This window comes from Harpia harpyja, chromosome 21 (genome assembly GCF_026419915.1).
Source record: "Harpia harpyja isolate bHarHar1 chromosome 21, bHarHar1 primary haplotype, whole genome shotgun sequence".
NCBI classification, from domain to species: Eukaryota; Metazoa; Chordata; class Aves; order Accipitriformes; family Accipitridae; genus Harpia; species Harpia harpyja.
In genome coordinates, this window is record NC_068960.1 from 3,396,104 (window position 1) to 3,416,102 (window position 19,999).

Sequence of the window (19,999 nt, forward strand, 5' to 3'; positions counted from 1 at the left end):
GCCCACCATGTGAGGCTAGCAGACCCCATCCAGCCACGCCATCCCCTCTCTGGCACTGCATACCCGTCCACCACCATCTCTCTCTGCAGGAGGAAGGCACAGGGCAGGGCGGGTGAGGGGCTCTACGAGAGGCTGAAGCACAAGGTGCGGCCCCTCTGGGGTGCTGGGGCCATTTGGGGACCAGACACCAGCTGTGGCAGGGTGGGAGCTGCAGGGGGACAGCATCCACATTTGCTCCCCAGCCCCGGGGGGGAGAGCAGGAGGAGGAGGAGGGCAGCGAGCCCTGCCGCTGCTTTCTAGGGCAGCACAGGAGGGACAGACACTGCGTTTGGCTGCCCTGTCCCCAAGGAGCCAAATACTCCCTTTATTTAGAAGCGGTTCCCTGCTCCCCGCAACCTCGTTTCTGCTGGCCGGGAAGCGAGGCACACATCCCAGCCGCCGGCACCACCACACAGGCAGGCAGAGTGATGCTTTCTGCTTTTATTCAATTAATGCAGCAATCTATACAAGAAAAAAAAATAATAATAATGAAACCATGAAATTTCAAACCCTGACAGTGAAGAACCAAATTCTTCCTAAGAATCAACCAGAATTAAAAGATTCCCCCCGCGTCAGACTGTACATAAAATAATCTCTGCCCCATTTACAGCGTTTCACACAGTACTTCTCGTATCTCAAACTTCAGAACTGTACAACTTTGTTACAAACCACGCTTTTTCCTAGGAAAAGCTTACGGAAAAAAATATTGCCACTTCTTCTTTATTTTTTTATTTTTATTTGTAACAAAAAAAAAAAAATTAGAATCTTTAAAAAACAAAATTAAAGTCAGCCAGAACTTGTAAGTGTGGGCAGGGGCGCGGGAAGGAGCAGAGACACGCTTCTTGGCCAAACATTTCTCCTCTCGACCGGGAAAGGGAACACTTTTGGCAGATAAAAGACTATTTGCTGCTGGCGGGGGTCCAGACCCCTGCCCCCCAGCCCTCCGAGCCCTCCTCAAAGCATGGCAGCTGTTTCGACCCATGGGGCTCAGACCACGCAGCGGCGAGCGCTAGGTACTAACAGCACCGAGAGCCAAAGGCCCGAGCTCTCACCCCGGCACAAATCAGCTTCCCCCGCACCCCAGTGACCCCCGGGATGAGCCAAGCCTCGGTACTGGGATCGCAGCTCCCAGGCATCAGAGCTCTCGCCTAACAGCTGGATGAGAGTTCAGCAGGTATGGAGCCAGATGTGGCAACCAGGGCTCCCTGGCTGCAGGCAGCCTGCCTGCCGAGCCCAATCGGGCAGGGACCTGCCGGCAGACTTGACAGCCCCTCCCTAGGCCAGCTCACCTCTTACCGCCAGCAAACAGCCTTTCCTTCTCTTCCTACGGACATATCGAGCCCACACGACCAATGCAAGAGCTTTAGTTCAACCACTGAGTCTTCTCGAGATACAGGTAATGGTAACAAACCCCAATTCCTCCTGCTCTTTGCAGAAAAGTGGGGACAAACCCCACCTTCCTCCCCCTTCCTTAGGAAAGACAGTTCTCATGGTCTGGGCTGTGGGTCTGGGTGCATGGGATCATCACATTGGATGTAGCCTTATTCCCAAGTTTTGGGCTGAGCGGGTTACATGAATGACACGCTGTAGGTGGATGGAGAGGAGGTCGGACCGCACGACCGGACCAGACAGACACGACAAAGCCGACGGGGTCAGGTCTGTGCATGAGCCCATGCCACGGAGCAGACGGGGAGAAGTTTTGCCTCCAAACTGAAGCTCACCACCCTCCGTCCTCCGCACCAGACCCATGCCACCAGCCTGACCCGAAGCCTGCAGGCAACCCAACACAGCCAGCAACAGAGAACAGGTACAGGCATCACCAGTATTTCTGAGCCAGTTTTACCAGACAGGTTATAGTAAGGGATCTAGACATCTGGATCCATGTGAAGAATGAATCTTCTGGTTTGGAATCAAGGTTTCTCTCCGATGTTGTTCAGTGCAAAAGAGTTAAAAAACCATGTTATCTACACATATACATCCGTACGTATAGAAAATGTCTGTACAAGTGGGGAAGATGGCCTGCCTACATGCTGGGGTCTCCTCGCCCAAGAGATGCTACGGGTCAGACTGGTTGCATCCCACTCTCTCTCTCTCTCCAAGGTGTCAAGCCCCAACCAGTCAGGTTGAAAACCAAGCGCACACGAGAACAGACAGCAGCTGGAAAGCGGCTCTGGCGAGGAGCTCCTCCTGTCCCTCCAGCCACAGCTGCCAGCTCAGACCCACCACACAGATGTGGGGCAGTGGGGGAAGGAAGGAGGGGAGAGGTCCCGACCATGGCATGCAGGAATACTAAAACAAACAGGAAAGGAAGGATACCTGCGCGTGTACAAACCGCACAAGGACCGGGATGAGGTGATGGTTGGTACTAGGCTAGAGGTAAGACCTCAGGATGCCTTTTCAGCAGATACAGCCAATGCCTCATCCCACGGGAGCCCTGCTCTGGGAAGCGGCCCCAGAAAGGCAGATTGCCTCCAGCTTCATTTTGAGTTGAGACACCAGGATACAGTATCCATATTATGGAGGTAGGAGTAAAACTGGGAGCTGGTGGGGGGGAGAGGGGGAGAGCAGGTCGTGCAGAGCCAAGACCTCTGGTAGCGACCACTGCCACCGTCAGCAGCACCCACAGCAGAGCCTGACACCGAGAAGGGCACGGGGCACATCCAGGATGAATCCAGAAAGACAACTAGAAACAGCCATTGCTAGGCATCCTGCTAGCAGGTCTCTAGCTTGTTGGAGAAGTTTGCACCAGCCATAAGGAAGGGAAGGGATCACTGCTCCCAGCATGCGGTTTTGCTACCAGGGGAATGCCGAGCTTTCCAAAACAGGGTGTTTGTAGCCAAGAGCTGGCCCGGATTCTCTGCAGAAAGCTGGGAGGGTGAGGAACACCGCTTCAAACACTAAGCGTGGTCTGAAAATGGTTTTTTTAAAGGTTTCAGAAGCAGCAGAAGCATGAACTTTTAGATCTCTGGGCAGACAAGACAGGGTCCTTCGAAGGCTGGCCGTGAGGCTGTGCCCATACCTCCGCACCGAGCCGAATGGGGCTCTCACCAGGAAAGCAATCGGATAAAGAGAATCAAGAGACAGGCACTGGGGACCTCGCAGATCAGCGGTGGTGAAGGTGATGGTAATTTCCTTTGCACTAATGTGACCGCTAGATCCAGCCTGAGCAGAAACCCCAACAACGGGCGAGTGGCAGGAGCTGCAGAAGTCAGCAGGGAAGGAAAAGAACACCGAAACCCAGATGTCAGCAAACATGCTCGATCGTCAAGGAACGGCACTCCGGGGAATGACGCCTGGGGTTTGGGTTTTTTTGTTTGTTTGTTTGTTTGTTTTGACTGGGAGCCCCTCAAGACAGCAGCAAACGGGTTTCAAAATATATTACATCTTTTTATTGCCAAGCGTGCAGACCATGAAGTGTGTGGGGGACACGACACTAAGAAAAACTACAATTTGAGGGAGGGCAAAGCAGTAAAAATTTAAAAATAAGACTACTCCTTACAACTGCCAACACTTGGGTTCAAAGAATCAATTGGAGGAAGTTTCTTAAAAGTACGGTTCTAAATATGGTGTTGGGCCCCAAACTTTGAAAACGCTGAGGCTTTGGTCTGGGCTAACACAAACCGGGTGGGAGAAGAGGAGGAAGGCGGCAGACTTTCTAACACTAACTCCGCGAGGCCGAATGCCTGATTTTTCTCAGCATTTTCTGTAGCAACCAGAAAACTCCCTACCCCAGGAACACAGGCAGGAATAAGCCAGGAGGAGGAGGAGGGCAACCGCTGCAGCACTAGCTGCTGAATGCACTGAACTGGGGCCAAACTAGACCCTTGCAGCGTCCTTGCTCCCAGAGCCAGCCTCGGAGGGGACAGACCGCAGTGGAGCTGCCCAGCTCCCCCAAGGCCGTGGCAGCGCCTGTTCCTGCTCTGACAGAACGCAGCCGGTCCCTCGGGATGGGATGCTGCGCCATCTCAACTCTCTCCACCTAAAAGGGGCAGTGGAGAACAGGTCTTCTCAGAGGATCCCAAGGCAAGCGTCCTCACAAGCACAGCGTCTCTCCTACTCCTCTTTGCTATCTCCAGCTCTGGGAAGCAGCATGTAGTCAATGCGATCACTCACTCAGCAGCCCCGGGACTCCAATATGGACCTCGGGTCAATGCTGAGCCAGCCTCAAATGAAGCCAGCCACATCTCCTTCCTCCTCAACCAAAATACACCCCTAGTCAGACCAGCACTGAGAAACCAGAGCTCAAGTACATTCTTCTCGGAGAGGGCAGCGCAGGGACACAAGGCTGTGAGCCCCCACTGACTTGTGAAAAGGGACTGGAAAGGAAACCTACAGCATTTAAAACTGGTACTAAAGTGCAACAAAAATGTCCTAAACTCTTTGAAATCAATTGCAGTAAGAGGGGTCTGCAAAGCTTCAAACTTCCAGTTACTGCAGGGCACCCTTAAAACACAACCCAACAACAACTAGGTAAGAGCAGACCAAGGAGCCCTTTGGTGAAGCAAGGAATACGAGGCCACCACAGAGTGTTTCAGCTCCTGGGGTCAAACATCATATTTAGAACACATGAAAAGGAACAAAGTTAAAGCAAAAAAACAAAAATACAACTCTTGAAATCTTGCGCAATGAAACAGTTAAACTTTTTGGTGTTTTCAAAAGAAATCCCAACAGACAGCCTGGCATAACTTTATCTGCTTCCTAAGGGAGAGATGCCCATTTGACCCATGACTCAGGACACCATGTGCACTGGACATGTTCCATCCTTACGTATGTCTCAGCATTCCTCCATTCATAAAAACAAATCGCCTAGATCCTTCCTGTTTACTCTTCAGCCTGAAAGGAAAAACCAAAACTGAAGCTAGATGGAAGATAGCCAGAGGGAGGAGAAAGTTTTCACAGACTGGAGGCCAATCTCATCAGCTCCACAAGCCTGGAAAGTGCAATCCTCAGTGTCGCCTCATTTTAACTTTCCTGGCTGGGCTGCCGTCCTCCTCTTCCTCGTCACAGTCCTCCGTGTACTCGTAAGACCTTCGCCAATAGTTCTCAGAGCTGAAGTTGCTCCGTCTCCTATGTTTTGGTAAGAGGACTGAGCGCCTGTTCTCCTCTTTATCCATTTCTAGAATCCGTGGCCTATGGAGAGAGAGAAAGAGGGAGTGAGAGCACATCCACGACAGGATTCAGGCATCCCTTGTGCAGACACTATCTGCGGTTTTGCATACTTTGAGCGATATGACTGAATGTTTCCACATTGCTTTCCCAGTGCTGGGCACTCAGCAGAGCAGGAACAGATGACCAAGTTGCACCTCCCATGGGGAGGCTGCGAACTTTGCTTTCGATGGTGCAAGTCCTTCCCCTTCCCAGGGCAAGTTTTGGTCTTTACCTCCACCAGGAAACACTTCCAAACAGCCCAGTCACCTCTTTTTAAGTGCAGCTTGTGGCCCCAAGAAACACCCCTTGGGCAGAGGGGTCTGCCTCTCCTCCAGCAGAACTCACAGCAGAGAGCTGAGCTCCTTTTCAAGCTGCTGAGGTGCTTGTGGTGCAGGATCAAACCACAGCTCCGAACTCCTTTGTCCTCTCGCTAGTTCTCACAAACATTAGCACAGCGCAGTTGTTATTTCTGCAAAGCTGCCTCTGCTCTCACCCGCGATCACTTTGTAGCAGGACTGGGCTGGTGGCTGCACAGACCACTTGTTTTATCTTAGGTGGCAACTGCCAAGTTCCTCCAAGAGATACCGCTATCTGATATCCATGCTATTTACCTGTTATACTGGAGCCTTTGAGGCCAAAGGAAGAGAAACACATGTTTTTCATACCCATCTGCTGCAGGAGTCCATGGAAGTCCCTCCACCCCGATAAGGTCACAACAGGCTAAAAACCAGCTCTCACAGATCTGCAGATTTGTCCTGCATGATTGCTCCTCTAATCATACACCAGCCCACTGCATGCTCAGAGGTAAGCCTTCATTTGCAGGCTAGCTTCTCTTCTTGATCTATCTTCCCAGTCAGTCTGAGTCCAGGTGAATGAACACCGCTCATAAACAAGTCATCCCCACCCTCCTCCCTCCAGGACAGGTTGAAACACGAGCTGGGACCGCACAGCAGCCAAGCCCCAGGACCGAACTGACTTTTGGCTTTTACACGATCTGCAGAGAATGCTGTCTCGATCCTCCGGAAGCTTTGGAATTGGAGATTACCAGAAATATTGCATGACAGCTGGCAGACTGGCTATCACTCACGGCTATCAGTACGTTCACGCAGAGCAAGGTGGTGTTTAAGGGAAGCCTTGCCGCAGAGCTCAAGCTGTCTGAAACCTCAGCAAGAAGCATCCCTGAAGGTCAGGCTTCTGCTTTCACACAGTCTGGTTACACACACAAAAATATACACATGCAGCTCTGGAACCAAAACAGGTCTGAGAAGCTTCCCAAGACGGCCTTCACCTTTCCCAGATAGCAAAACCTCACATTCTCTCTCAAGACTGCTTTCATAATATAGTTTAACGCAGCTGCACAGGTTGCTTGGCAATAGAGGTCAAAAATAATTAGCTGCAGGGAAACTATTGTTCTGAATGACTGCATTATCAACAGCCAGCCAAATCTATTGCTTCTTCATTATGCCACTCACAGGATAAACAATGTAAGCTGCTTACAGCCACAGCTTAGCCTCCGCAAGCCTAGGAGGAACGTATAAAGAACCTCATTCTGATAAAACAGATCTGTACACCACAGAAAGCACCCAGGAGGTGCAAACTAGGATGTTTTTTAAGTGTGCTGTGCAGCCTTTCTTGTCAGAGGCCAGGAACCTTAGACATGCACTGACCTAGAGATGCCATCCAAACATTGATCTTAGCAGAGATCATCCTACCTGTGAGCAGCATCAGGATCTGCTTTGCGATGGGACCGCTTTGGTTTCAGGATCTGGTCCCGGTTGCTTCCCGATAGACGGTCAGAGTTATAACCTGGTGGCAACACAGAGCTACTCAGGGATTTTGTTTCCAATCGAGGTGCATCTAGTCTTGTTCTGCAAATATTTAAAGAGAAGAGAATTTGCAAGGAGTTTCTACAGAACCGCTAGCATGCTGCAGCAGACATCTGTCCTAGATGCTGAAGCAGAACCCTCAATCGCAGCCACACAGCTCAGGAAGAAGGTCAGGACTATTACGCTCAACAGCAGAACGAGCTGCAGCTTTCTGCTACTTGCAGCTTCAGCTTTAACCTTTGCTGCCTTGGTTAGAGGAAGGCTTAGGAACACGTGTAGTCATGAGGTGAATGCAAATGGTGCTGGGCTCACTGCAATCGCAGTTATGGGATACAGAGTAGAGGCGTTGGAGCACCTGTAAAATCCTGTGAAATCACAATGACTCGTCAATAACTCGCAGCTCCAGTTAAGCCACCTGGGAGATGCCCTGCGAAATTCATCATCACCTACAACAGTAATAACTGCTTCTATCTGGAAACTCCCTACTGTCTCAAGATCTCGTGGGGTCAGGCCTTTCTCAGCTTGACTAAGAGGTTTAAAGAGTTGAAGCACGAGTCAGGAGAAGGTCTAGCAAACAGAAGCTGCACCACATCCCTTCCAGCAGCGCAGCACTTGCTCAAGCTACAGCGGAGAGCAAGCACAGCTCATCCCAGAGCAGAACTGTCACTGGCCCAGGCACGACTGTAGCCATGCACATGTGGGGGGAAGCATCAGGCTAAGCAGCAGGAATAAAAACTCCACGGCGCAGCGTCTTATCACAGCGCTACCACCATCTCCCAAGCACAGCACGGTTACCAGTCTCAACTTACAAGCTCCGCTAAAGTCTATTTCAAAACTCATACTGAAGCCTAAGAATGGGCAAAACACTCTAAAAGGTGGTGCCAGTGCTCCAGTGCTGCCTATTTCAGGAGGATGGAAGCCACTTCCCAGAAGGAAAGGCACCCTGATATTGTTGCTGCAGCCTGTCTCCCTACTTGGGATTAGGGGTGAATATGGAAGGGGTCTGGGTGAAAGAAAGCGGAGAGCCACTACTTGCTCTCCAGTGCTGAACTTTAGCTCCCAAGGGAGGTTTCCACAGGAGAATCCCAACCTAAACTCCCATTAGGAAGCACGTCCAGTTGCCAAGCTTCCTGTCCGCCATCAGAGAGAGCCTCTTCAAGTTAACCAGGGCAATGCCAGGCTGGCACACGTGAAACCGGGCACGGCAGCCCAAGTCTGCCCAGCATGCCAGAAACAAGGAACACTTCCGCAGGCAGCTGCCAGGCTGGAGCCGGCGCTAGTCCACAATGCCATCGTCCTGAGCTGTTCTCAGCTCCAGGACTGGACCCAGTCCAGCTTGAACACCAAAGGCTTTGCAGATCCTGCCCTGGACAAGTTAGGTGGTTTAAATACCTCTCAAATACAACAGCAACTACAGGCTTGCAATTAAAACAAACAAACCACCAAATATACTGCAAGGGCAAGGGAACACCAGCCACGCTCTCTCTGTCCACAGAGCAATGCAGGTATGAGTTGCAGAAGCAGGTACGAGGAGAGGCTATACTAAAATGGAGAGCAAATTACCTACTGAAGTTCAAGTTAAATAGAATAACTCCCCAATGCAACTGCTTGCAAAGAAGTGTTTACAAACAGCAGCATAAGCCCTCTAAAATGACTTTCAAGACCCGCTTCAATAGGTCTCATTTCTATCCCCACCTCCCACGTTACCTCTTTCAGCATCTCATGAAATTGAGCGCACCGTTCCTCCCCCCCAGACTCTTGCTCAAAGTGCTTCCAAACCTGGCTGGCTCCCCGCAGTCCTGCACTCCGATACGCAGGAAACACTGTAAATATCATCACGCTACAGCACTGAAGTGTTTATGACCTACTTGGTAACCACGCCGCTCTCAAGCATCCTGCAAAACCCAGCCACTTCTCTAGCTCGTGCAGCTTTGTTCTCCTGCCGCTGCCAGCAAAAACCGTCTCTAGAACCACACGCTCGGAATAGCGGCAAGAGCAGATCCAGACTCAAACGTCTGGGGCCCAGCAGGCTCTGGCAGCCTATTCAGAGCCAAATATCCCAGCTCCAAGCTGCAGCAAAGTTTATGCTGCTCTATGACCCAACTGATCTGATCCCGCTGGAAAGCTCAGGGCTGATCCTTACCACGAAGATGAGGAAGAGGAGTTTTATGAGGCCGCTGGCTGCTCCCAAGCCTTTCATGCTAGCAGGCTACCAGCGGAAGTAGCTGCTTTCCTGGTTGCATAACACGCTATTTCAGACTGCACAAAATCGCATGATCCGGGACTAGGGAATGGCATTCGCTGCAGCAATACATGCCGCGGGGATGCGAGCGCAGACAAAGGTCACCGCAGCCCTGCTGTGCATGCATGCATGCACACGGGACTCAGCGAGGAGACGGCCGCCGTCACAAGGGATAAGCAGCAATTAATAAGCTCTATTTGGCAGCAGAGTGCACCCTTTGGCAAACAGGCAATTGCCATGTATTCACCAGGGCTGCTAAGCTCTACGGAGATTACACAAAAATAATTACCAGGGGGTTTCCACTTTGCTCAAGAGAAAAATCCTGTTGTGGTTTCATTCAGCCTGCCAGTCAAGTCAGCCCATCGCTGTCTGCGTATGACTGGGCAGAGACACTTCTGCTCTAACGCTAAGCAAATCAGGCCCCTAAAATCAGGGGAAGACAGAAGGACACACTGCTACAGAAGGATAGCTAAGCAAACGTACGCAACAGGGCTCTGCAAGGAGCTAACAGGCCTTGTCTGTTCAGCAGCAATGCACCAGGTCAGCCAGTTACATCTCAGCCAGCTAGGTGCTTGCCCAGTTGCACTTTTGAGGACAGTCAGGCTAGACGGAAATAACTCAACACCCTCAGCTTACAGAGGCTGGCGAAAGCAAGAGGTAGAGCCAGTTTAAACGAGTATCTTAGATATCTGCACCCGTTTGGGCAGCTTTAGTTTATTTAGCTGATTGTCTTTTCTAGGGAACTGCTCTACAGCCTAGGACAGGCAGCTTCTCTATCCCAAAGCCCAACTAAAGCAGCTACAGGATTTGGAGATGCCTTCCACTGGTGCTCATCAGCACTCGCACTGCTTTTTGTTGGCTGCAGTGAACACAACAATCTTTTAGTTTTTATCGCAACCCTCTCACCTTAAACCTCACGTGGCAATAACCAGCTATTGGGTGGTTTGGTTCTAATCTGTCTTTCTTTCATCCCACTCTATCACCTGCCACATCTCATCCCGCCTCCCTGGGTCTGTGCTGATTTAGCCTGGCTAACGCCTCAGGGCTGCTGTTTTTCCTGCCTTCATTTCATGGGTCTCTCTAACCAGATGTCCAACTCCAGTCCACTGGCTTTGTGCCATATCTTCACAACGTTGCCAGACTTGTTTTGAAACCAACTAAGCTGTCCAAAAGCTCAGCAAGTCTGAATCTAGACCACTTGCCTGCTAGCCTTATGCCAGCCTGGGCCACAACTGCAGCCCTGCCACCAATGCCCATGCTTTTGGCTTGGTTCACAGGACTCAAGTCATGTGTTTTCACTTGCAAAAAGATTTCTTGACAGCAGAATTACTGCTAACACCTTCTAAGGCACAATCAGTATGGGTCAATGTGTGGCAGTCACATTTTTTGGTCTCCTAGTAGAAGAAACTGATGAGAGGGGACATTTCTGGGCACAAAAAAAGGTTATACTGAGGGAGTTTGGGGTGGGATTGTTTTTTTTTTTTCTCCATTTTCTTAAGAGCTTTAGGAACAAGCACTGGTTGATGAAATGCCATCAAGACAGCGTATCTTCTAAAACAGGAAGCGTGCTTCTAAAACAGCTTACAGAGCTTGGCTTCCCAACACCGACTCGAAGGACAAGTTCTGTAAAGTGAGCACTAAATTCACTGCATCTGTTTCCCTTCAAAGCCAGCATCTTCCTCTCACTCTCCCCAGGAAATGAAAGCTATGTTACCAAGAAAACTTTATCTGCTTTACAGGAGATTCTCCATCATAAGCATTAGCTCCAAAGGACCGTCCAGGTAACTCACTCATGTGGGTATCATATGGTCAGACACCTGAATACATAGCCCAAAACAAGAGAGTTTGAAATCCTAGCTGTTTGGAGTTAGGCAGCCAATAAAAGCCAGGTGTTTGGACATGAACAAGGCTTGCAAACCCAGACATTACAATGAAGTACTGCCGCACTGAGCCAAGAAGTGATTAACTCTGCAGTAACAAGTTCCATCTACTTCCACCAGCCAAGCAATGGGTACAGCAAGACACAAGTAAGCATGAGAGTGACATCTAAGGAAGATGTAAGATCAAGCCAGCAAATTAACAAGCAAGGCAGTTTTAAAGTGTTTCTTTAAAAGCACCTTAGGAAACATCACAACACCACATCCAAGTTTATCTTACTGTCTGGAGGGCTTCAACACTTACTTTCGAAGGATGATGACAGCTCTTCTTTCCTTAATGTCCTGTGGTCGAATACAGTGTGTAATTTCATCGGCTGCATATCCACTGACAACAAAAACAAAAAGCCACTGTGAGAAAGATGACAGGCAGAAGCAGAAAGTGGTTGCCAGCCTCAACAACTCAGTTTGGCCAGTCATTTCCTAACTTCCACCAGGAATTCCTCCTCCAAACACCATTCCCCAGGCACACAGGAGCTAGACTTATAGGAAGGAAGAAACTCCAGGAAAGAATGAGGACAGTCAAGGCTTTTTTTTTTTTTTTTGACTCAGTTTTTTAGCATATACCAGAGGAAACTACCACCTGCCACAACATTGTGAAATAAGACATGTAGAAAATGAGTTTATAGAGTGTAAATTCAGCCAATTCACTTATCAAGAAATTAGAGAGCAACAGCAGGAAAAAAAAAAAAAAATCAGCACATTGCTCCAAAGCATCTTCTGACATATGTCCCTGAGAAAAAGCCATCTCTCGTGGCTGAGATGCACAGCATACCCAGACACTTAATGCGTACCGGAGTCGATGAGAAGATTCTTTAGTTGAGGAGGGGGTGCAGCAGTGGTAAGAGTCAAGTGTCTCACCCCCCTCACCTGGGCACAGACGCTGCCGTCTCAGCACCCTCACCCTCCCCGCTACCCCCCCCGTGTGGCACATCCTCAGCCACGGTACAAACATCACCCCCCAGCACAGCCCAACCCCAACACAACGCACAGGGGGTAACCTTCAAATTCAGACCTGCAAACCAAGCTGCACTCCTAAAACCTCCCTGCCACAGGGCTCACAAGGCAAGACGGCTACCTGGGCCGAGGAAAATTACACCAGGCTCAAGCAGCTACGTCACCACGCAGTAGCCGTTCTTGGCAGGAGTGTTTCGCTGTATGAGATGACTTCACCTACTCCACGTTTCTAGCAGGCAGGAGGAAAGCCATGGCCAACGAGGGCCCCAGCTACCCACAACACACAGTAGCGTTTTTCTTGTGGCTGCTTCTGTTGTTCAGCACAACTCCTGGGGTCCAGCGCAGCACGTGAGATCGCGGCGGGTCTGTGGAGAGCGGCCATCGTGCTTGCTCAGACACACAAACCACCCCACCAGGAGCACATCTCGTCACTCGCATGGGTGCTAACGAGCAGGTCCGAGAGGTGGGCCTGCCCTCTACCTGCTGTTTGGAGAGCATCTGTTCACAAAAGAGCCTTCTAGAGTCCAGTATGGGGAAAAAGAGAAGTTAAAACACCTTCAGAGCCTCCTGAAATAGCTGACAAAGACAGAAATGCCTTTGAAGGGACTTGGACAGAGGTTGCTGAAGCCATACAAAGCTAGCACACCCCCATACTGGTTTAACCTGAAGCAGAAATCAATGAGCCCACTCTCCCCACGAGGCTTTACGGTGAAGCTGCTGTCAGCCAGCCCTCCAGGAGCACGGCCAGGGTCAGTGGCTTGCAGGTTATTCAGAATGCTCAGAGCAGAGAACAGATCACGCACACGCAGGTCTTCTCTGGGGATGGGACTGGGTTTCCTTTATCTGGTTAGATAACCCACCCACTCACTGAGGAACGCACACCTCTCAAAGATGGATTTACTGCTTTGAAAAGAGAGTTAAGAGTCTAAAACCTGATCAGTTAAAACAGGGGTTGATGTCCATCCCCCCCGTCCTCCGGGGCACTGCAGAACAAGACAGTGTTATGCGAAGGGGCTTATAATGATGCTCTATTATGTTCCAGGAATCTCTGCGTCAAGCTCCAGCAAATTCATTAATATCACCCACGTTAACATTCAACTCGGCACATCCTCAGCAACACTCTGAACATCAGGAAAAGGTCTGCTTCCAGACCTGCACTCTCCATCATGAGATGTCAGCCCGGCCACTCGTTCTCACTCCCCAGGCAGCGACCTGCTTTCCAGCTCACTTTCAGAGTGACGCCAGGCACAGCTCGTAGTCCCAGATGCACATGGGGAGCACCAAAGCAACAGCCCCACTACCCCCGTCCGAGGCCCTAATGGGGACCCACCAGTCTGCCCCAGTGCCACGCTGGTGTGGGAAAACCCAGCTCGCACCACATCAGATACAGTGATAGCATCTCTCTGCATGGCCCTCCAGCAAAGGGGTTCGCACAGGCACCAGGAAGAGAAATGGAAGAAAAAGATTACTTGGTTGTGTCACACTTATTCTGCTTTGTGCCAGCATGAACTTCTCACCCACCGCCTGGCCTCGCTGCATCCTGATGAGGGGTGATGGGGCAGTAGCTGGAACAAAACACCCATAATGATATCGAGGGTCTACCCAGAGATTTCTTGCCCAGAGAACAAACCCAAAGCACAAGGTAAGAGACAACTTGGTAAGGAAAACCCTAAATTGCTGCCCACGAGAACACCCGAGCATGATGTTTCCAGCCTAGAGCATTTTCCAGAAGAACATGGGGAGGCGCAGATGCTATCCACACGCTCCCCCAACTAACACCCCAACTCCTAACCAACCTGTCGGATCTTACACCCCCAACTCCTCCTCAAGTCCCTTTTCCAGTCCACAAGAGAGGCTGCTGAGCCACAACATAACTGATTCACACAGAGATGAAAGCAGATTTTTTTGTACAAACATCACCAGAAAGGAGGCCCTGAAGTTCTGCAGAACATCTAACAAGAAATATTTCTAGGGGGTGACAACAGCCAGGCCAGCTCAGAGGCAGAGGGATCTCGCACACTAGCCCATCACAGAGTTTGTGCAGCTCAATGCTTTACTTGTGGTTCAGGAAAGCTGCTGCCACAAGCCACAGCTGTGACACCGACCAGTTCAAGCAAAGCTTGAACAAATCTATTTGCCTCATCATCACTAGCACATGCAGAACTTCCTCTGCACCAACGGCCTGTTCTGAGGCATCAGACTTTTCTGGAAAAGCATCTAATCCAGGCAGTTGCAGAGAGATTCCTCCAGCTGGGAAGAAAGCAGATTCATCCTCCAGAAACTCCAACCAGCTCCAATTATGTTACCATCAGGCATGCCTTGAGACAACAGGAGAGACAAACATTACGATGTTTCCACTGCTATTACACACAGCAGGGAGACAACCTGGAGCATTCACCAGCTGCAGAAGGGAAGCCCGTATGGCATACAAGCTCTCAGAACTTGGGAAATGTTACTTTTGGTCATTTATTCCCCTGGCTAAATGCAACTGCACTATTTTCAACCCCAGTTCTGAGATGCAACACCCAACAGTTAAACAAAAGCTGGCTGGGGACTCAGATTTGCTACCTACGACAGCATCTGTAGGGCACGGTGTGGTGCAGGGGTCTGGCTGGAACCACCCACCCCGGCTGGCTCTGCACAACGCCCCCCCCAGCTCCATCCCTTTTTTCCAGCCTAAGCATTTGTCAAACCACGTGTTCCCCAGATGAATGGGCAAATTCCTCCATCTCCTCCCCACTGCTTCTATCGATTGATGCTTATCAAATTCTTTTTAAAAAAAAAAACAAACAAAAAAACAGAAGAACACCCACAAACGCGGTCCAGCAAGCAGCCCCCAACAGGCAGCTGATGGTCCAACAGGACTGAAATCCAACTTCACTCCGACTGCCTGAAAAGAGCAGCACAGACCGAGGCACTGCTGTCGCTTTCCCTTGGCCTGGCTGGCAGCAGGACAAACCTGCAGGAGCACCGGCTTCCTGGGGCTGCGGAAAAGAGGGGACTGGAGGAGGTCTTCTAGATGTCACAACCTACAAGGGCAAGTCTTCACCGCAGATGGGAAAGGAGAGGAAAAAAGTGCCTTGCTGGAAGAGCAAAGGGCTAGTTAGCAGGTCGCAAGGTGGCTCAGCCTTTGTCGTGCTGGCAGAGGTGTGCAGCCCAGCCAGGAGAATCTCCATTCCACCTTTTAAACGCTAACCTGTCGTTTGAGGTCCGAATACTTTCCAGTGAGTTTGAGGCGGGTTCAGTGTTTGCAAACACCACAGCCTGCTTCACAGTAGGCAAATAAAGTCAAGGGAGGGATATGGGGAAAGCCCCTCTGCAAACTCCCTGCCGGGTAGGTGGCTACAAAATTGGGAGGACAATTTGGAATAGGCTGCTGAGAGCAGGAACGTGACAGGTGAGACCTGGGTAGAGCCTGAGAATGATGTGGGGGCAAAGGGAGAGATCCAACAGCTTTCTTTAGATCCTCATGATTTCCACACGGTAACCAAACGCATGCGGCTACCCTGGCTTCCCCAGAAAGGCGGCACGCCAGCAGCAGCCACTGACCCAGCAATATTTGAATCACAGACATTACAAGCATGCCATTTCTATCTGCGCCGTTTCCCTATCTCCAGGGCAACTGCCTTCAGCAACTGTTTACTAAGAGCAGAAAAAGCCAAGTTTGGGGAATTGACTTAAACATCACCAAGGGCTGGATTTCGGAGATACACCCCTCAGAGCCGACCGGACGGTCTGAAGCTCTCCCTGCTCCTCCCAAATTGCTGGGGTTAGAGGGGAGACAAGGAGATTTGCAGGAGTCCAGGAACCTGCATCCAGCCAGGATCATATCATCACAGAACAATTACTTTGGCAGAATCTCTAAGTGAGTGCTAAGTATCTGCTAACTGCTGTACCAAAACTGAAATAATCCCCTTTTTTTCAAGTCTATTATTTGCTGGAAAACGAAACATCTAACTCCAGAGTTGGGTTGGTCAGAAACCAACCCTTCTAGTCAAGAGTTAAAAGATATCTTTGTTTGTTTTGTAACTCCAGCTGATTGCTTCAACCATCAGTTAATAAACTGATTACGGCACCCAGGTAATGCTGGCCACCAACCCAAATGCAGGGGCCTGGGAGACACCCCGCTCCAATTCCAGGAGCCCTGAGCCAGCTTCCTCTTCCCAGCAGTTTTGGGAGAAGAGCGAGCATCTGGGACAAGAAAACATCATTCTCTGGTCCAGGAGCAGAGAAAAGCACCTCTTCCTCCTCCCGCCATCCTCCACTGCAAAGTCCCAATCCTCCTTCAGACGTAAGGCCACGAGTTTTCCTAGTGGCTTTGACTACAGGACTTCAGACTGACCCTGCATTAACAGCACTGCCAGCATGCTTCTAAGCAAGAAAAAACTCTCACCGTCCTTAAAAAAAAAGGCCTCTGGCTGTAAAAGAAAGGACAACTATTTACTCCAGGCCCGCCGGGGAAAGGCGGCACAGGGGTTCGCATCACCAGCAAGAAAATTAGGGTAGAAAGTTTCCCTCCTGGTGTCTAAGAGAACTCAGGGAGCGGAGTGGCTGCCTCACAGCCAGCAGTCTCCATCCCCAGGGATGGAGCTTGCTCTGCGGTAAAAGGACACTCGGCAGGACGGGTGCTCCCGGGTCCCGTTGCACGAAATCACCGTGACCTCTGCCCCCTCCCCGTCCTCCGGCACCCTCCCTGCCCCAGCCACTCCAGCAGAGAACGAGAAAATGTCCTCGGCGCCGTTCCCGCTTCCCTCTGCAACCTCCCTCATCCCTCGCTAATCCACAGAAGTTACCTAACGCTGGGGGTACAGCGAGGATTAGTTAACATTTGTGCAGCTTTTCCGAGATAAAAGCTACGCGAGATCTCAGCATTTATTATTGATGCACTAGTCAACGGTGCAAGGCTGTGCGTATGCAGGGGGAAAAAATTCCTTCCCGAACCCTGCGGCGATCACTTTACAAGCCAAAGCAGGGGATTGTGTTACAGCCCAGGAGCCCTGAAAACCGGCCTGGACCTTTACCAGTCCAAAAAATAAAACCCCAAACGAGGATACAGTTGGTAGCTCAGAGCACTGCTGGCATAGTCCCGGCGATCCCTGCTCCTGGCAGGGAGCACTCTGACCTTCAGGGACACGAGGGACTGGTGCTTCCCGAGTCGGGCAGCCCCGGCGCTGGGCTTCGAGCCGCCCTCCCCAAGACCTGGACGCCGGCGGGTCCGTACGCACCGGCCTGCACGCACTCTGCGCGTCCCCTTACCTGCCCGCTCTGCCCGCCCAGCGCGTACCGGGAGTCAGCAGGGATTAGGAAGCAGGCGTTTCCCAGTGCCAATCCCAGCTTTACTACCGACCGGCTGCGTGACCTTGGGCAGGTCATTTCACCTCCACAGCTCTTCCCCCGTTTGCAAGAACGCACGTGAAGTCCTTCCTTGTGCCTGTGACCCGCCACCGCTTCCAAGCGACAGTCCCATGGGGCTCTGCACTCCAGTCTCCCCAACGGTGTCGGGCAGGGGAGGGTTTAGCATTCCCAGTTTACAGACTGGGAAGACGAGGCCATTCACACCTCTCCACGCTTAAGGTCAGGTCAGGGAGGCACCGGCCGAGCTAAGAATAGACCCAGGAGCCCCATCCCAGCCAGCTGCTCCGCTCTGACTGCTCTTGGGCAGAGGATCCATTTTGTATCTCGATGTGTTATTTTTACCGTTTACGGGAACTACGGCAAAGCTCGGCTTCGCAAGTGGCCGTGCTCCCACCAGGACTCGCCTTGAGCCCCGCAGAGAAGGCACTAACCCCCACCCCCGCCAAATCAATCACCCACCCAAATCCCCATTCACCACAGCGGCAGGACCCCCCCGGATCCTTCCTTCACAGCGAGACCCTGCACGCCTACAGGCGGGCGAGATCAAGCCCGAGCCGCCGTCGGTGCGTGCATCCGCGTGCCTCGTGATTAGCGTTACACAACCGAGCCCCGGCACGTTAGCGGAGGCCTCGGCAGGTTTACCTGAGCACCGTGACGCTTCCCCTCTTCACGGGCAGGAAGAGAACGGGCTCCGAGACCCTGATGGGTTTGAACTGGAATTTACACCCGAAGCAGAGCGCCGAGTCGCTGAAGAAGGAGACGGAGACGATGGGCCTCTCGAAGATATGGATGGGGTCCACGTGGGAGACAATGCAGCCCCCCGGCTGGTAGTCGTTGATGACGGCACTGTTCACAAAGCCCTCGGGAATCACCCGGTGCTCCACCAGCTTCCTGATCACCAGGTCGTGCACCCACTCGGGAATGGCGTCCACCTCCCCCCGCGGGTACAGGCGCTCCTGGCCGGGGCCTCGTCTCTGCAGCTGAGACCCGTAGGTATAGCCCTCCCCGAAAAAATACTTGTTCCGCAGCGGCGCCCGATCCACCGTGTGCTCCTTGTAGAGCCCCTTCTCCGCCCGGGACACCACGTCCTCGATCCGAGCTTCGATCTTGGCGCACTCCTCGGAGCTGAAGAGGCGAAGCTGGCGGATGCCGCTTTTGACTTTCCGAGCTTCTTCCTCCTCCTTCTGCTCCTCGTAGTCGCTGGGCTCCGAGCCGGAATCCTCCTGGTGCCGGCGTTTGCGATCGTAGGGGGGTTCGGGGGGTTCCCGCGGGAGGCTGCCGCCGCCGCCGCTGCCGCCTTTGTGGCCGTCCCGGTAGGGCATCATGGACTTGAGCTTCTCCCGCAGGTCCGTGTAACCGCTGCCGGCCATAGTGCGTCCGCAGCCCCCGCCTCTATCGATCCCGGTGCTGCAGGCGGCGGGCGGCGGCGGCGGCGGCGGGGGACGCGCAGCTGCTATTCATGGCACCCGCCGCCCTGCTGGAAGAGCCCCGGAGGAACGGGGAGGTGAGGACGGGACCCCCCGCCACCCCCCCGCACTCTCTCCCAACCCCCGCCACCGCGACCGGCCGGGCCGGGCCCACCAGAGCCCCCACTCCCGGGAGATGGACCCGACCCCCCCCCCCACCTCCCGGTGGGCAACACGGCTGCCTCCCTCCCGCCCACCCCCTCCCTCCCGCCGCGACGCCCCTCCCGGAGAAAAGGACTCGGCCCAACGGACGCCACACTCACGGCTTCGCCCGGGAGCGGACGCGGACAATACTGCCGGTATCGCCGGCGGCGGCGCTCACGCGGCGGCCGGGCCTGGCACATGCCCAGCGGCGGCCCCGGCGCGGCAAGGCGCCCTGCCCGCTCCCGCCGCCGCGGCGCTGCCCATGGCGGGGAGGAGGAGGAGGAGGAGGAGGAGGAAGAGAAGACACGGAAGGAGAAACCGGACGGGGGGGGGGGGGGGCGGCGGCGACCGGAGCGGGGGGGGGGGGGGGTGTCTCGCGCGGCCCTTCCCGCGGCGCGCTACGTCACCAGGAGCCAGCCCGACATCCCGGATCGCCGCCCCGCCCCGCCCGCGCACGCGCCGCCCCGCCCCCTCGTACAGCACGTAAAGGCGACGCGCGCGGCCCCGCCCCACCCCGGCCCAGCCGCCACCTCCGCCCTCGCCTCGCGCCCGTAACGGGTACCGGCGGCGCCGCGACGCCAACGCTCCGCCTCCCGGCTCGGCGCTGATTGGCTGGGGGTGAGGTGGGCGGGCGCGAGCCGCTCGAGCCGGCGACTGATTGGGGGGCTCGGGGGTGGGGGGGGGGACGGAAGGACACGGGACCTTAGCGGAAAGGGGTTGGGGTGACCGCTGAGGTGCCTGCGGGAGCGCGGCGGCGGGGAACGACCGCCCCCTGGCGGCTGGGAGGAGCGGGACAACAAGGCCGGGGACCGGGACCGGGACGGGGCCGGGGGGGGGGGTCACCCGGGGGAATCGCGTTCCCGGTACCCCCAAACCTCCCCCCGGGGC

General features: G+C 53.2%; 1 protein-coding gene across 2 annotated transcripts; it reads right to left on the bottom strand.

Moving 5' to 3' along the window:
- Positions 1-465: 465 nt before the first annotated feature.
- ALKBH5 (alkB homolog 5, RNA demethylase) lies at positions 466-19,398 on the bottom strand. Of its 2 annotated transcripts, none has more exons than XM_052772713.1 (5): positions 19,231-19,398; positions 18,144-18,975; positions 11,437-11,517; positions 6,900-7,055; positions 466-5,169 (listed from the first exon to the last, which is right to left on the bottom strand). In XM_052772713.1, the coding sequence occupies exons 2-5, from the start codon at positions 18,869-18,871 to the stop codon at positions 4,986-4,988; spliced, it is 1,149 nt and encodes a 382-aa protein (XP_052628673.1). In that variant the 5' UTR covers positions 18,872-18,975; positions 19,231-19,398; the 3' UTR covers positions 466-4,985. The 2 variants fall into 2 exon arrangements, with proteins under 2 accessions (XP_052628673.1, XP_052628672.1); XM_052772712.1 differs by having other exon boundaries at positions 18,144-18,978.
- Between the last annotated feature and the right edge of the window lie 601 nt (positions 19,399-19,999).

Bases quoted from the DNA above. Each gene is read 5' to 3' on its own strand.
- ALKBH5 (XM_052772713.1), bottom strand. From the start codon at position 18,871: ATGGCCGGCAGCGGTTACACGGACCTGCGGGAGAAGCTCAAGTCCATG. The intron at 11,518-18,143 runs GTAAACCTGCCG...TTTTGTTGTCAG, and splicing joins GGAAGCGTCACGGTGCTCAG to TGGATATGCAGCCGATGAAA. The intron at 7,056-11,436 runs GTAAGTGTTGAA...AAATATTTGCAG, and splicing joins GCTGTCATCATCCTTCGAAA to AACAAGACTAGATGCACCTC.